This window comes from Ptychodera flava, chromosome 18 (genome assembly GCF_041260155.1).
Source record: "Ptychodera flava strain L36383 chromosome 18, AS_Pfla_20210202, whole genome shotgun sequence".
Classification (NCBI taxonomy): domain Eukaryota; kingdom Metazoa; phylum Hemichordata; class Enteropneusta; family Ptychoderidae; genus Ptychodera; species Ptychodera flava.
Genome location: NC_091945.1, coordinates 11,961,324 through 11,979,391, shown reverse-complemented (window position 1 = coordinate 11,979,391; position 18,068 = coordinate 11,961,324). Strand labels below are relative to the sequence as shown.

The following is an 18,068-nucleotide window of genomic DNA, read 5'->3' as shown; positions in this document are numbered from 1 at the left end:
AAAGTTGACAAGACTACCTTAACCCTTTCACCGCAATGGTTTGATCCAAACCCATTCATGTCAATGGTGAGTGCGGACCTGTTTACTGGTAATTGGGGTGAACAGGTTAAGACCCCCTCAATTTAGGGGAGTTCCCCAATAGGGTACAGATATTCATATTCTCAAATTTTTACAATTCTTTTCTGATCTACCACTTGTGGAGCTCATTTTAAAGCTCTTAGTGTAAGAAAAATTTTAACCATCTTAATTTTTTTTAAATCAAAAATTTTATTTTTCCCCATAGACTTAACACAGGGATGGCAGACAGTTGAATTTCACATATCAGTAAATGTTAGGTAATTTATTTCTCTAGTATCAAACTTTGCACGATGACCCATGATTTTAATTCTTAAGAGAATGGTTGAAAATTTCACTGAGAATATTTGAGCAAAATGTTTTAAGTCTTATACTTTCAAGGCGCGAACCACCTTAAATCACATAATCATGTTTAAAAAGTGTATTTTTTATCAACTATATCTGTCAGTATATTTCTACAGTTGATTATCAATGGTACAAACAAGACAGCAACGCCTAGTAACTCATCACCTGAGGCAAGCTTTATCCTTTGGGATTGAAAAATGTGTATTTAAGGTAGTGTGGCGCCTTGGGGAGAGATATTAAACTCTCAAATTTTTACAATATTTTTCTAGTCTACTGATTGTGTGGGTTCATTTTAAAGCCTTTGGAGTACATGCAGTCTTCACCATCATTTTTTTGAAAATTGAAAATTGAACTTTTTCCTGCAGAGTTAAAGGAGGGATGGCAGCCATTTTGAATTTCAAGTGTCGGTAAATATGAGGTAATTTGTTTCTCTAATACCTGAAATTTCACAGTAACCCCAGATTTTTACTCTTGATTTTGAAAGAGAATAGTTGAAAGTTTCTTAACAAAAATTTGAACAAAAATTTGCGTCAAAGTTTCAAGGCGTATACAACTTTAACCCTTTGACTGCTGTCATTTTTCCCACCAAAATTTCAATGAAATATTTTACCAATTTCTGTGAACTTTTTTCTAAGTTTTTTCATAATTTTGGACCAAATGGATATCACATTTCATCAGCAACAGTTTTTTATCAAAATTTGGCAAAAATCAGAAAAAAACTGACTGTGGTATATTTTATGAACTTGACAATAATAGACTTTGGTGCTCAAAGGGTTAACACTGCTCAATTTCATGCTATGGTGCTTGACCTGAAGTGCGTACATTCACTCTCTCAATGCTGTGATTGACTTTGACTTGACCTAGATCTCACTGAATCAGGTTCTTTGAAGTTGGCAGATGTTTAATTGTATAAATTGTGTGTGTGCTGCAATGCCATTTTGGCTTGTTCCTCCCCAAGGGGTGACATCACTCTGACCTAAAAAGGTGAAAGTCAAGTCTCTTCCTCAATTTCATATGAGAACTGACATGCTCTATTTCGCTATTCTGTGTAAAAGTTTAGTCAACATATAGTGATCTTAAACACTGACTTACAATGATTTTATATTAAAGCACTTCTGAGAGTGCAATTTTTGTTCTGAGAGTGAAGTGCTGGCGGCTGTAGTTTTTGGAATTTTAAACAATTTATTTAAAGACAGATGTTTGCAGTTCTATTTAATATGTGGATAATAGATGTCCATTTAACTAGTGCTGTATTGTACCACACTTTTGAGATGGTATCGATAGATTCAAAATTGATAAAGAATAAGAGGTGATGGGAATATTGGCGATGCACTACTATGACAAAGCAATCACCAGCAATGTACAGGTAGTGATCACGGATTGTATGTATTGTTATCATTATAAAATCATCTGCCCTGTATTACTCTTATAGATCTTCCGCTATAGCCTGCAACCAGTCTGCCTTCTCACTGAAAATATTTCTCAACGCTTTGAGAAAACTGTGATTTGAAATTTTCGTGAGTGACGGAATTTCCCTGAGTACAGAACGCTAGCCGCCACTTTTGATAGTATTTCAACTTTTCCTCTAGAACATGGGAACATTTTCATTTCTTCTTCTGCCTGAAGCATATCTTGCAATGCAAGGCACTAGTCTTGAAAACACAATGCACTGTATACAACATATGTCAGTTGACAACTCAAGTCAAATCTACACTACAATTCAAACACCGACCACTATGCATATACAAGGCATTTCAACATAATTTCTGGAGAGGGTCAATGAACCATTTTTTTACAAACAGGAAAAAAAATTAAGGGGCATATATCAAAAGTTACATTCAGTACAGCTTAACATCAAGGGTATATTGAATTTACTCTATGGGGACACACTCCTTGAAATCATATTCAAATCATCTAATATGGGGTGTTCACAGTATAAGTAGCCTGTTCTGGAAAAGACTGTTTTCCGACTGCTTTTAAAGTTTTCTCTGTCTAACAGTTTTAATTTCCTTCATGATTTAGTGTTTTTATAGTTTTTTATAGTTTATCAGTCCCCCTTTTTTTCTGTATGTTTTTGGTGTATGAGCTGGTTCTCGAAATATATAAATAAATAAATAAATAAATAAATAAAAATAAATAATGACTGCCAAGACTGAATAACACTGGGCCTACACCCCACTACATTACAATCAACACTATCCTAAGGGAGCATTTGGATTTTATTCCTGTAAAAGGCACCCTTAGGAAAGCACTGATTAACACCATAGGGAAGACAGGCCCGGTACAGAAAGATCCCCTGCATTTATTACAAGCATCATTGCTATGAGCTTTAATTTGTGTATATCTACAAACCTCTGGAGAGAGCGGGTTCACTCTTTGGTGTAGCTTCTCCGCTAAGTTGTGCTTGAGCTATGTTCAGAGGTGGATTGTCTCCACTCAGTTGATGTTTCAATGTGGCAGTGGCTGTACCATCGCTTGACGTGTTAAGCTGTTGACAGAGAAAAACAAAAATACGCTAGCTTCAGAAATCACTTCTCGTGACCCATCCTGAAAAACAATCCATTGACAATCAACGTACCTTTGTACAGTCAGTCATAACTTAAAAACTCTGTAAAATATGTATCAGGCGATGAAAACATGATAGAAAGTTGGTTATATACAGTGGTGTATATTCTATATAGAACACGACCAAACGTTTGGAAAGAGATACAAATCAGCCTCAAAGGATATTGCCAGGAAGTGATGACAGTATTTTTGAGAGAAGTGAGCAAACCCTGTTCCATTCCAGCATCAGGCATGACACAACCTATTGTCACAATGCAATCTCTGTTCTTCCGTCTGGATCAACATCATTTCTCATTCAATCATCGCTTGTCTGTCCAATATTTTTCATTTTAACTTTTATTTCTCACTTAAACTTTTATTTCTCTTTAAGACCGTGGCTTGATGGTGCTGATGGCTACTGTCATCTTCACATCAAGAAATAATTTGCTAAAGCTTGTTGTAACTTTGGGACAGTAGCTGCAACTTTTGATAATTTTTTCAAAGCTTTGGTTTTGAACGCCCAGCACAGTTTCTTGTTCTACTTGCAAAGCATGTTGAGATACACAGTATTCAGCTTGTCAACTCAGCCTGTACATGCATAGATTGAATTGTTATTGTTGACAAGTGAATTCTAGTCTGGACTTGAATTCAAATGTAAATAACAACAGTGCATTCTACACATATAGACGCTGTGTGGACAAGCTAAATACCGGTAGTGGGTGTTTCAATGCACCTTCCGGAGTAGAACAAGAACTTGCAACTGACATACAAAACAAAAATAGCAAAATACTCATCAAAAGTTACAGCTACTGTCCCTTTAAAGTGAAAAAGTCGGCCATTTTTCATGAATTTTGTTTGATACGAGATACTACTTATATTGTTTGAGATGTTGAAATATACTGAATGAATGGGTGACCATGCATATATTCGATCCCGGTTTTAGAAACGATACATGAAACCATGGCAAAAATGAATTAATGATCATGACCATTAATTCATTTTTGTGATGGTTTCATTTAATTTGTCTAAAACCGGGGTCAAATATTTGCATGGTCACCCATTTATTCAGTATCTTTCAACATGTCAAATAATATAAGTGGTATCTCGTATCAAACAAATTCATGAAAATGGCCGACTTTGTCCTTTAAAGTGAAACTTGTGATGTTCTTTCTATTACTTATGTTCTGTTTGCAAAATGTATTTTCTTGTTCTGTTTAATATGATGAATGTCTACTTTTCATTTGTCATTAGAGCCAGTGTGCATGTTAATGTCAATGTTACTGTTGATGTCTGAATTTTGGACTTTACAAAAATTTGTTTGAACTTGTTAATGTTGTTCTGCTGACTGAAACATGTCAAATTGTCAATCATCAGAGCTCTACTCACACTGTATGTATATATATAACATTAATATAAGTTGATGAAATAATTTTTGGTATGTACCATAAATTATCTTATTGAAGCATTCATTGTTATATTTGCAAGCAGGGAGGGAGTTGTGATCTGACAATTTAGTGTGTTTTCAGCGAGCAGAACAACATTGATAGTTGCTCAAATGAAACAAAAATAAAAGAAGTGATTTGAAAAGGTGAGCGACTGTGTCCCATTAAGAGATTTGCTTGCCACTAATCAGAACCTCAGCAGGTGAAAGATACTTGCTAGATTATGAAAAATTCAAAACCATTTGTACAGGAGTGCACATGGCCACTAGCTAGTCTGGCCTTTTTACCGTATCTTTAAATGAATTATGTCCCCTTTTTGGAAAGGGAAGCTCAGAAATCCAGGGATTTGTCAGAAGTGTGTCAATGGTCTGTTGCCACGGTTACAGCTCCACAACGACTCAACAAGACCGAACTACCATATTCATGGGTATCTTGTTTCAACTTCTCCGGCAATCAACCAGAAACTGATTTTCCATAATATGTCATTTCCAGGGGAAAAATTACGACATATAACAACCATGAAGTCATTTGCAAATAATCAAACAACACGCCTCGATATCTTATTCAGAAATTTGCTAGAGAAATATTGATGGTGAAAACGAGGACGTCGTGACATGATTCTTAAAAAGATGTCACATATCCCCTTTCTTCAAGTGACAGTCCAGCATTTATAACACTATTGAATAACCCACAGACCCTACGGCTGAACAGATTAACAGGAAATCTAAATGATTACGGATACGGTAGACTTGTCAATGCACGACAGACACGAGTTCCGCCGACATACATTGACAGTGTGAAAACTGTCTGGAAAGTGCCATGTGACACACTATCACATTTCTACACTCTATACACCTACATGTGCTTGCTTGAACTTTTTCACCAATATTTTGATGTCCTGCAAGTCAGTGCAACAAATGTTGTTATAGAGAGAGTGTGATGGATCAGAAGCCTGTACAATTCTTTTACAACAGATCAAAATAAATGGTGTACGAGGGGTATGGAAGGTTCATCAAGGTGTCTGGGAGTTTGAAACAGAGTACAGCTTTTCTGAAAAGTTTACAGTTTACTTTTGTAGTATTTTTGTGCAGAACTTTTTCTAAAGTGTTCATGGTGAATCAATTTATAGAGACCGTAAAATATAGAATGGTCACTCACATGACATGTACGAGTTTACATACAGTCAGAACACACACACACACACACACACACACACACACACACACACACACACACACACACACACACATTTTTGCACCTACCCACCCACCTGTCCATCCATCAATACAGAATGCCATTCATGATGCTAACATATACACATACATCTACACACACTGTACACAGAAAGCAAGAAATTCACAGGCAAATTACGCAATTTCTATACCAGGCCCAGAACATTCAAGATACGTGAGGCAGCTCTTCACAGAAGTTGTAATCCCAGTTAGATTTAAAAGGCTGTGTTCACAGACTTGTTGCAGGTCTGTCCGCACACAGTCATGTAATTTCTGGCTGTATCCATCGCCACAGATCTGAAACATGGCTGTACAGACAGACCTAATTCTGGTGTTCTATTTCAAGGCCTGATACAGGGTCTACATACTCGTATGATTACTGGGTGTTGATTGGCTCAACATGCTGACTCAATAATTTCCTTGACATGATACATGTATTGTGAATAATTCTGATTGTGTGTTAGCCGTTCATTTAGGAATACCATGGCAAAGTATTTTGTTGAACACACCTTTGAAGAAAAGAAGCGATGAGACGACTATCTGTCAAAGTGATGGGCATGGTGACCAAGGGGGCTGAGAAACATTAATCTGATATCTTATTTGGCCTTACGAGCAGGTCCAAGACACTGCAATGTCTTCATCGCAATGCCTTCAAGAACTCTGTTATACATTTTACATTTTATTAACCTGGAAAGCTGTGTTGTCGATAGAAGATCACTTTCCCTTCACTGTCAATGATTCAAGAAAAACTGTCACGTCAACAGGTGGGCATATTCAATGACTGTTATGCATGGAATAAATGACACAGCTGTTAAACTGTCACCAGGGGGTAACTCAAAGTCACACAAGGTCATATTACTTAACTTTGCACTTTAAATGACAGTCTGTAGTAATTAAGGAAATTAGACAAGCGTAACTCACTGTCCCTATAATTAACAATATGTTGTATTCATCGCTCTGTTTGATTTCATATGACATAGTCACGTTTCGGTTTGTACCCTTAGAGGACTGAAGGACTGTAAACACAGCATTTCTGCTATAATTGTAATAATTCATACGCCAAGACAATTTCTATATACAAGGTAATTACCGAAGTTGGTGTCTGTTCAGAAGGTGTGTTGCCATGACAGTTCTTGCTTATATAAATATCACTGCCGCGTAATATTGGACATGATCAATTTGGATTACCGGAAAGCGCTATGCATCAGCAGTTACCATTATGGAGAGCGCAAGATTATGTTTGTTTGTTGTGGTCCGAGTAACGTGCCCTTCCCTGAAAACTGGCAGTAATCTTGTTTATTGATCATGCAGTCATATTGGATTTTAAGTGATGGGAAGAATAAATGATGCGTAGTTTATGAAATGCCGGAATGAGTTTTCCGTTGGATGGTGTCCGTGTGAGGCTAGTTTGGATGTCACTGCCCTTTTGCACATTTGTCTAGACGTACAGTGTGTGTGCATGAGAACACGGCAACTTTACACGCAAATGGAATTCTAATAAGTAGAATGTGAATTTAACATCGACATGCTCAGCTGTGTGTACAGGCCTACCTTTATAACATACGGTATATCTTCAATGTGTGATATTTGCTTTTGAAAAGAATGATCAATTCATGTACACAATACATTGAAATCAAAGGTTGTTATCTTTTTTGTTTTTTAAATAATTGTGCGAACATTTCACAAATGTCACATGGGCTTTGAGTTTGCATCAACAAATTTCCAATTCTCCATCTCAAACACTTCATTCAATTCCCACCCATACAAAAAGGGTGCCGGCCATTTTCTTATTCAAACACCTACCCTGTGGAAGTTGACAAACCTTTCATGATACCGTGTGTTTGCCTGAGTACACAGGAAAGGAGGCAACAACAGAGAAGGGGGGGGTAGTGAAATAAGACAGACTTACTTGCTCTTCTCATGTCTGGTAGCAAGTGAAGGTGAGAGCAATTTACGCGGCATTGTCACACGTTGCAGGTGTTTGAAAGCAGCAATATCAGGTGTGTGCGCGGAAACAAAGAACAACGTAAACCACTCACCGATGACAATAAAGGTAAATCTGGAACTGGAGGTGGCGACGATGCATCGCGGACAGCATGACTCCGTACTAGTATTTTAAACTTAGAGTGCGATTGCGACTTCCCATTTGCTTCGTTTTCATCTAGACTACCGCCGTCACGGCTGCCTTCACGACTGCCACCGTCACGACTACCATCGCGACTGCCCTCCCTACAAGGCACGTCTCCATCATCACGTGATTCTTCCAAACGTTTGCTCTTTGATAAAAGTTTCTTTCCTTGAAATCGCGGAGGAGTTTGTTCTTTTCTGTAGTCCTTTCTACTTTCAGATTTGTCTTTGGATTTTTCCCGCCGAAATTCTTGCCTTTCTTTTCTGTGATCTAGCTTATCCTTCTCCCTTCCTTTTTCGAGCCTTTCCTTTTTATCACTGGCAGATGATGGAGATTCCTTCTTCGGTTCCGTCTTTTTCACCTCTGGTTTTGGTTTTTCCTTTTTTGTTGCACTGCTGGTACCTGATTTTTCCATGATTTAGGATCTTCTATGGTGATCGAATCAGAGAATAACTGCAATGGAAAAAAGAGGAGACGCAAGTCAGTGGCGGCCATCTTTGTCCTTCGGGCAATACCCACAATGCATCACTGACCGTTCTGCTACATGGGAATTCAAGTATTGGTATACTAATTAAATATTCATTACAGAATGAAAACTTTGGGAAAAAAGGCTTTCAGAAATACAGTTTATGCTGTATACAAATCTGCTCACCAAAAAAAAAGAAATCAAGATGACATTCATGGCATGTCGTTTTTGAAAAACTACAGGCCAACTGTAGAATGACAGTATCTTTGTCAGAATATGGCGTATCAAAGTTTCAGATGATAGCTACATCTAATGAAATTTATCATCATTACAAAAAAACAGCTTGCAACAGACATTTCAGGCCATTGCAACCAGTTTAATTGGTTCTTCAATATGAAAATGTATACAAGATGTAGAGTCATTGTTATCATAAATTGGTTTGTTCCGTATATGTACTATTAGAACCAACTTACAGTTTCTTTACGTCACACAAACACACAAACGACACACCCAGCGACTGCATGTACCACAACTAAAAGTGTCACTTCAAACAATAGCACCTGTTTGTCCATGGCTATTTTACATTTGTGGCATACATGAATCGACAGTATTGCAAAGTGTGATCTCTTTGGTCACAATCTTGTGGTACCACTGAACATCTTCTCACATTGCTCATCTTAGATATCATCCCTATTCCTGACACAACACCTGTATTTCTAACACAAGGTATCTGCTACGACTACATGGTGAAGATCAAATAACTTACACACAGTCTTAAGTCTGTCATTAGTGAAGTACCTACCATTAAGGTATTTCAGCCCTTATAAGTGAAAGACTTAAATCATTAAACATATTTCAATCATTCTATTTCAAAATCAAGAATAATGTCGGTACCAGAGAAACAAATTACACGATATTTACCGATATTTGAAATTCAGTATCGCTGCTATCCCTGCATTGTCTCGATGGGAAAAAATATGATTCTTAATTTTCAAAAAACTAAGCCGTTGAAAACTTTTTGTTTTTCATAAGCTTCAAAATGAGCTCCCATAAGTGGTATGCTGAAAGAATATTGTAAAAGTTTGAGAGTCTGAATATCTGTCCCCGACGTGCATTCTACCTTAGCTATCACGCTTGAGTTCTTTGAAATCAAACCACAGCCATTGGGCACCAACCTTCAACCCCTGCACTGCCATGGTTTGGCCCAAACCAATTGTTACCAATGGTGACTATGGACCAATTCACAGGGAATTGGGGGTGAACGGGTGAAAAGTTCAGGTAAATGCTGAATACATTTGTGGTATACCAGAGTCCCTAAAAATCTGTGGTGGCAATAGGGTTAAAATAAAATTTGCATATACTACCACTCAACGTGTGCTTGCCAATTTGCCACATCCAAAGCGCCACACAAACCTAACAAGGTGGCATACATTTAATAAGCCCAGCACACCTTTTATACAAACTGTACACATCAGGAAGTCATTGACATTTCCACAAACGTCATCATTATGCATGAAATGATGGGAAACTAGAACAAGTTACACCATTGATCCGGACAGAGCTCATCAGAGTGGGGAAGACAAGTGCTCACATAAAAATGTTTCATTCAACGCCTCCAAAGATCTTTTCATCAATGACAATTGATGAATAAAACAAGCTCATTATCATTTCGTTTCCTGTTTCGATAATCAATTACAATTGCCCAAGAATCCATATCGGAAGTTTCCCTTTAAAATGTCAAATAGTCCATTGTGTTCCAGACACGATGAAATCCACAGTGTACGCCCACCACAGGCTTCTGATGTTGCATCACACAAGTGCGTACAGGTTTCTCGGTTCCTCCGGATGACTTCATTCTGGTTTGTACAAGCGATGATGAAATTTGCATATTGTTGATCACAAATAAATGTCTTCTCTGAAATTGCCTCACCATCAGTGTGCCTCTAACTAACAGGATTAAAAACAAGTCATCGTTGATGACACAGTCCCCACTTGTTAATGGGTGCTTTGATTACAGGTCCTCAGAGAGGATAGAGTCCTCTTCATTAGGTCTGTGATAAAAATACTTTTGAATAAATTCACTTGATACATGTCTGAGTTGTAGTTCAGGACATGAAAATATCGTAATAAAATGGTCACATGGTGGCCATATTGGATCGAATCACAAAACAAATCAATGTGCATATGTATGACATAGGTCAATGTCCTTGTACCAACTTTGATTAAAATTGGTTGAAATATGCCTGAGTTATGGCTTTGTACATGAAAAAATCATAACAAAATGGCCGCACAGCAGCCATATTGGATCGTATCACAAAACAAATTTACATGCATATGTATGACATTGGTCAATCTCCTTGTACCAACTTTGAATAAATTTGCTTGATACCTGTCTGAGTTATGGTTCTGGACATGAAAAAACGTAATAAAATGGCCACACGGCGGCCATATTGGATTGTATCACAAAACAAGTCAATGTGCATGTGTATGACATAGGTCGATGTCCTTGTACCAAGTTTGAATAAAATTGGTTGAGATATGCCTGAGTTATGGCTCTGTCCATGAAAAAATCGTAACAAAATGGCCACGCGGCGGCCATATTGGATCGTATCACCAAACAAATTGATGTGCATAGCTATGACATTGGTCAATGTCCTTGTATCAACTTTGAATAAAATCTGTAGAAACATGCCTGAGTAATGGCTCTGTACATGAAAAAATCGTAATAAAATGGCCGCCTGGCAGCCATATTGGATCGTATCACAAAACAAATCGACGTGCATATGTATGACATAAGTCAATGTCCTTGTACCAATTTTGAATAAAATCGGTTGAGATATGCCTGAGTTATGGCTCTGTACATGGAAAAATCGTAACAAAATGGCCGCACGGCGGCCATATTGGATCGTATCACAAAAAGAATTGACGTGCATATCTATGAGATTGGTCAATGTCCTTGTACCAACTTTGAATAAAATCAGTTGAAACATGCCTGAATTATGGCTCTGTACATGAAAAAATCGTAATAAAAATGGCCGCCTGGCAGCCATATTGGATCGTATCACAAAACAAATCGACGTGCATCTGTATGACATATGAAGTAATCCTTGTACCAAGTTTGAATGAAATCGCTTCAGGCATCTCTGAGATATCTGCGTGAACGGACGGACGGACGCACGCACGCACGGACGGACGCACGCACGGACGCACGCACACACGCACGGACATGACCAAACCTATAAGTCCCCCCGGACGGTGTCCGTGGGGACTAAAAACTTTTGAGTGAATTTGAAAATTTGCTAATTTTTCTTGAGTCACCATGTATTATTTCCTATTCAACTCAAAATTTTCTTGCGTCACAGAGAATTTTTTTTCTGTCGTGGCGCATCATATTGGCTTAGAGGGCACACTGCTCACCACCCTATGGTGCTGGAAGGGTTACTGGACAAACGGAACTGATCACCATAACAGTGTGCAGAGAATCAATGTGTGTGTGTGTGTGTGTGTGTGTGTGTGTGTGTGTGCATGACCACATCTGTGAGTACTATGATATGAAGCTATGTGTGATCCACTGTGGCAATATGTGAAGGATGTATTCAGTACATCAACACAATAGTATTTCTTTCTGTCATGCTATGGATGTTTTATGTCAAAGTTGCTCTCGCATTGAAGAAAATGGCAGCTGAAAGCATATCTACAGATCACTGAAAAATGCACCATACATTTCTATCCAAATGGTCATTCAATTAACCCTCCTCATAGCAGCAATGGCTGTCACTGGCTCCCCCTACACACATGAAAATAAACATCAAATAACTGTTGGGACACCATGTGACCTGGTAAGGTTGAGCTGACCACTGAAGAGACAATATGCCACAATGTGGCTGGTGAAATGCAAAGTGCATGTAAACAGTTGTCAATGCCTAGAGTACAAGCTGTTTGATGATATATATTGTGCACACAGTGGGTGTGAATGTACAATTTTTATGTAAAACCTTTCTATGGATTTTGTCATGCCATAAGAAAAACACAGAACAAAGCCTGACTGCTTTACATTTTGGCATTTCTCACATTTTTTTTGCTGCATTCAGTGAGTGATACCCCTGTGTGAAAACTCTCAACACTGTTACCATGGTAACAGATGTTCCTGAAAAACCATTTCATTTCTGCTGAGATGCACAAATGTTGTTTTCTCAGGCAGTGAACCCATCTCTTAAAGAATTCTCCAGAGCAGCGACCACACAGCAGTGATGGAATCCAACACCATCACAGCTAACTGACAGCGTAGCTGACACAACAAAGATATCAAAACGCTAGCCATAAACAAACCAAAAACACTATGAAGCTTTTACAATACTGAAGTAGTCTGCACAGCTAGCCATTAAGTGTTTGCATATTTCTTTACTTGTCAAACACACTCATCTACTTGTATTTTCTGAATTGACAAAATTTATGCACTTTTCATATTTCGCTCATTAATACACAATTTATGTTATTTCCTGAATTAATTTCTAAATATTGGCAACTGTCAGATAATATTTTTCTTGGTATTTCTGTTCCATGTATCGGACATGTTTTCTTGCTTGCTTCCAATAGTATGCTGTAGTGTCACCTACAATTCTCGCCACTGCAAACAGCTTTTGACTTGTGTTGATGGGGCAAACTACAGGAAATGCATTGTGGGTAAAAAGTTGATTTCTCATCAAAGCAAGATTTTGAGATAGTGATCTTATAAGTACTTTTTGCACAAATGGCAATTATTTTCGTGGCAGAAAATTCTATTTGTTCGTGAAACTAGACAAACTCATTCATCTTTTCATCTTTTTAAGCATTTCTGGCATGAAAGTCACGTATGACCTAAAACTTTACTTTTGTTTCTGTAGTTTGATGCGTTTCACCTGTAAAAATCTGCCATATTGAAAATACTGTCTACCACTTGAAACTTTTATGACTTGCTTAGGTGGCACAATAGTATTAGGGTATGGAAAATCAAACACATTGATGCATATATACTAGCAGTTTTTTTATATCTACAAAGTACATGGCATGGTGCTTTGATGAAAATTTGAGCAAGATCGTGGCACAACTCAAAATGTTAAATTACACCAGATATTACAGGTCATCTCCTAGGAAGTAACAAATGAATAAATAATAAATAAATATTGTACCTTACTTAATATCCAATCACAGCAGAGATGGGCCAAAGGTCAGAGGTCAAAGATCACAGGTCAGGTCATTGATGGTTGAGGTCATCTTGGTTACAGTCAGCTGATGCAGAAGTTTACCCAGAAATAAGTCTCCCTGGAAATTTACTAATTTCTACCATTCTGCAATGAAACGGAGAAAAAAACATACATGAAATAATCATTCAATTTATTTTAATCATAGTGTCCTCTTCCGATTACAAGTCGCCATTCATTTCCTTCATTACCTAGCTGTATTTGAAAAGATTTATTTCCTATTATCCCTTGTAAAACTTCTAATCTTCTCGGAGTGATGTGAGTAAATAGAATGTGATACACCCAAGCAAGCTGAATGTTAAAAGCATTGAAAGTTGTCCTCCAAACGATAGCCTGTACTTCCTTCTTTCACGGTGATTTAATTCATGGAATGCTGTTCAAATTCGACACTAAATTATTTCATTAGGTTAGTGGCACTGTGTCAATTGTGCTGTAATTACCAACAAGTCATTTGCTATAACATTTATCTGATTATCTTTAAAGTAGGTAGTCTGAAGAAAGAGCGCATCCCAAAAACACTTTTTTAATGCGCTTCATCTTTATAACCCTTATCCTGACAAGTTCACAGGCCCATCATCGGGTCAAGTTGGTTAAAATCAGTGAGTCAGTTAGTCAAAACGTTTCCCGTATGTTGCATTTTAACAAAGACCTGAACATTTGACAGCCCCTGAACACCTTAGAGACTGTAAATTTGATTTTTAGTGGCCAACCTGCTGTAAGATACCATGCCAAGTATGTGAAAATACATTGAAATTTGGCTAAATATCGCTCTGCTTGCCCACTGGGTAACAACATACAGTAAATGTACCAGATGATGCAAATGTTGAAATTGGTTACAAAAAAGCCACAGATCGATTATTTGTAAAATGAAAATTACTTTTATAAGTAACAAATACACTATGGAAGTGTAAACTTGTCGCTTAAACAAAAATTTGAGAAAAAAACCGTCAAGGTGACTTTGCAAGTTGAGAATCTTGAACAGATCTAATTATTGAAACAATTATTTCACATCAGCGATGGTATGGAAGCATGACGCCAGCTCCATTACCTGACGCAATTGTTAATGGACTTGCTTCACCCGTGACATTTTCCTCAACAAGGTTCGCAAAATGTCAACACGGACGCAAAAAAAACCACTGAGTGTGTTAATTCCAAAGAAATCACGCTAATCTGTTTTCCACAAGACCTGATTACACGCTTAAATGCCAACTTTGATAGTGAACTTCTCTTCTCTTTGATTTTGAACCTGATATTTTGTCGGTAGATTGGTTTCACATATCTGTCTTGTCACACATTTTAATCTGAGTTCTTCTCATGCTTTTTAACAAGCATACGCTACTGCTGCAAGTGACCAGTCAATCTGGACAGTTTCCTGATACTTTTGTTTCCTCACAGCTTTTCGTTAATTTTTTTTTTTTTTTTGAGATTAAGTTGAATCCACTAATCCTGTAAATAAGTATTTTAAAAATACTACGCTATAACATGTTGAGAAATTGTTGGACACAATTTTATGAAGAAAACACAGTATCAATTATCTTAATTTAATTATGTTCTAAATGTTTTTTATAAAATTTCATATTTGTAACAATATTCACGACAACCTCATGAGTATTTCTTTTCCAAAGAGATATCCCAGAATGCATTGTTTAAGGAAGATTTCTTGTAGTACTTGTACCAATTTTTTTCTTAAAATTGTTTAAAAAATTTGTTTGTAACTTAATAAGAATGGTGATGAATTTATGAATCTTCGATGTGAAGTGTCATTTTTTTCCTATTTTTCTATTGCCTTTTGTGAATCACTACATTTTGGTGTAATTATTCTCCGGCAAGAATTTGTAGTACACCTTTAGACGAATTAAATTTGTAAACATATCAATACATGTATTCAGTCAAATGCTTGACACTGAACAGGTAACTTATCAGATAAAACAGAATGTGGGAAAATATTTTGATCTGCTAAAAGATTTTGAACACTTTCAACTTAAGTCAGTCTACACAGTGTGACCTTTAACCCCTAGGACGAAGAAGATAATTGCAGAGTACAAAGAAATAACTGTGTCAGTATAGCTGATGTAACCGACCGAGTTATCATTGGAACCCTGGATTGCAATACTTCATTGCAATTGTGTAATTATTAATCTGAACACTCCTTTCACTAACGAGAGTATGTACTTTATTCTGTGTTGCAACAACAATATAAGCGCCAGAAACAGTTCCCCGAGGGTGGCAATTCTTTTGTGGGAAATCTGGAGAGCGCTGAAAACAGTTCAGTTGACCCCATCACCATGGAGATAATTACTCGTCTCCTTTTGTGAGGATGTGTGCGCGACCCTTGAAAATCAAATTTTGCTGTTTGCTGATTGAAACGGCATGCTTTCAATAAACGCATGTATGTCACTTGAGAAAGGGTCAAATATTGATTGATGTTCTGAGCGGTTACCTGTACAGTAACTACCGATCAAAGGCAGCCATGGCCACAACCCTTGATAAAATTCTCACTACCCTTGGTTCTTGAACAAACACTACGACACTTTCTTCTTTTTCCCACAGTATATTGTAATACAGAGGATAAGTGTCGCACATATACCCTATTGCATACACTTTGCATTATTGATATTGACAGATACATTTAGTCCCAACTATAATGCACATATCCACAATAACTGACACAATACTCGTACACAGGCTGTCCTCTCAAGTTGAAGACTATGCACTTCTGATATACAGAAGAACAAATAAAGTATATTTTAAAAGTAAACAAAATTTATGGAAAAATTGTAGCTATCGTCTCTTCAGAATAGACTAAATTCACTATTGTTACCCTGTGGACAGAATTTACCACTTTTGGAAGTGCATATGACCTCTGTGGATGACCTAGAATATGAAAATTGACCTTGTTAATGGTTTTGTCCATCAATATTAAAATTGATAAACTGCATTCAATAGCACATTTTTTTTAAGAAAAGTACATCGGGGAAGAGAAATACGTTTGCATTTTCCGTAAGTCATAACATATATGCTGTAAATTTCTACACCGACATTGAGTTATGTTGCTGTCATACAGTGGAACCAAGAAAATCAGATGTTGACAAAAATTATTGTTTACTTTTCGTTCGCTGGAGAACTACACCTGAGCTTGTATTACATATCTGCTTTGATTAAAACACTGAACGGTACCGATATCATTTTTCTCAAAACGTCCCTGTGACCTACATTATATAATTGGAAAGCGGAGCTACAATCAAGTTTGTTCAGCTGTGTCACCATGGAAACAGGGTGATATCATAACGTAACACTAAAGAGCCTTTCTGTGATTGTACAGATTCCGCTGTGCTAACACCCAATCAGAATCTATTTTCAATGCGGCGTGTCACAGAGTCTGGAAAAGCTGGCACAGAGTCAGCTTGCCCATCTCAGGAGGTGCTGTGACCTGCTTGTAATCAATACACAAAAACACACTGAGAGGGAACTAGGTTTCTGGAACGGAACGGAATGAAGAAAAAAATGCATCCACATATATATCTGCTATCCCAGAGGCAGTTTAATATGAAGTAAATATCAGAATACACATTAGAAGTAAATACCAGAAAATACCAGCTTTTTGTTTACTTATGCTTGAAATCTTTGACAGAGAGCAATTTTGGAATATAACGGGACCCGCTTGTATACTTTCTTTGCCATGAATACAAAAAAAAATTTACTTCTTTATTTCTCAAAATCAATCATTCAATATGAAATCAGTGTTGTATGATTGTCATGTCTACTTCAGATATATATACTTATGTTTTTCTTGGGTCTACCAGCCTTCACAATATTCCAATTTATAGAAACAGCAATTTCTGAAATTCATACACTGTAAATGATCAAATCTATTCTTTTACAGACAAAAGTCAAATTTCTAGTCTTAATAATGCTGCATGAAATCAGATAGGCTCACTTGAAATGCTACCATCTGCAGGAAGCTGTTGAGTGACCTGGAATGACCTTTGCCTGGTTTGACCTTGTTTGACCTGGCAACTGTGAAAGGCTGCCCAATCCAGCTGCTTGCCAACCAAAGCATTGATTGAAAGCTACCGGCTGTTGCCGGTGTGAAGTTCGTAAAAAAAATTGAAAGTCCAAACCACAGAGATAGAGCGCAGGTGGAAATGACACTTTTAAAACCTAGAGTGGCAGGCAGTATCTGTGTTACACTTACAGAAGCTACAACTGTGTGAAACAACCTAAGAGAATGACACAGGAGCTAAAATACTGTACAGTGTCACAAGTTCTCGACAAAGGGTTACAGCAGCAATTAACTTGTTAACACACCCCCTCTTCAAGCACCCCCCCCCCAAATTATCTGTTCACCCTGTAAACAGGTCCACACTCATCATAGATAACAATGGATTTGGGTTAAACCATGATGGTGAAAGGGTTAAAATGTGGCAGACACTGAAATAATGGTTATTAAATTCATTGCACTGATTTGCAGACCTCAAAAGTCACTCAGAATATCAGGCTACAAGTTTAAAGGACCAGCTCTAAGTTACGATGATTTTTTTTCACTATTTTTGTTTTATATGTCAACTGTAAGTTCTCGTTCTACTCACGTGTTGA

At 37.3% G+C, this 18,068-nt stretch overlaps 1 protein-coding gene across 18 annotated transcripts in view; it reads right to left on the bottom strand.

The window, feature by feature from the left end:
• Positions 1-18,068, bottom strand: part of LOC139116856 (cAMP-regulated phosphoprotein 21-like) — a 111,870-nt gene that overhangs the window by 21,632 nt on the left and 72,170 nt on the right. For 12 of the 18 annotated variants that reach the window (XM_070679569.1, XM_070679568.1, XM_070679581.1 and 9 more), the window contains exons 2-4: positions 13,401-13,559; positions 7,678-8,219; positions 2,773-2,908 (exon numbers count right to left, since the gene is read on the bottom strand). In XM_070679569.1, coding sequence (XP_070535670.1) covers positions 2,773-2,908; positions 7,678-8,181 — 640 coding nt within the window. In that variant the 5' untranslated portion in view covers positions 8,182-8,219; positions 13,401-13,559. The remainder of the gene's footprint in view (positions 1-2,772; positions 2,909-7,677; positions 8,220-13,400; positions 13,560-18,068) is intronic. The other 6 variants (XM_070679572.1, XM_070679583.1, XM_070679579.1 and 3 more) reach the window with 1 other exon arrangement.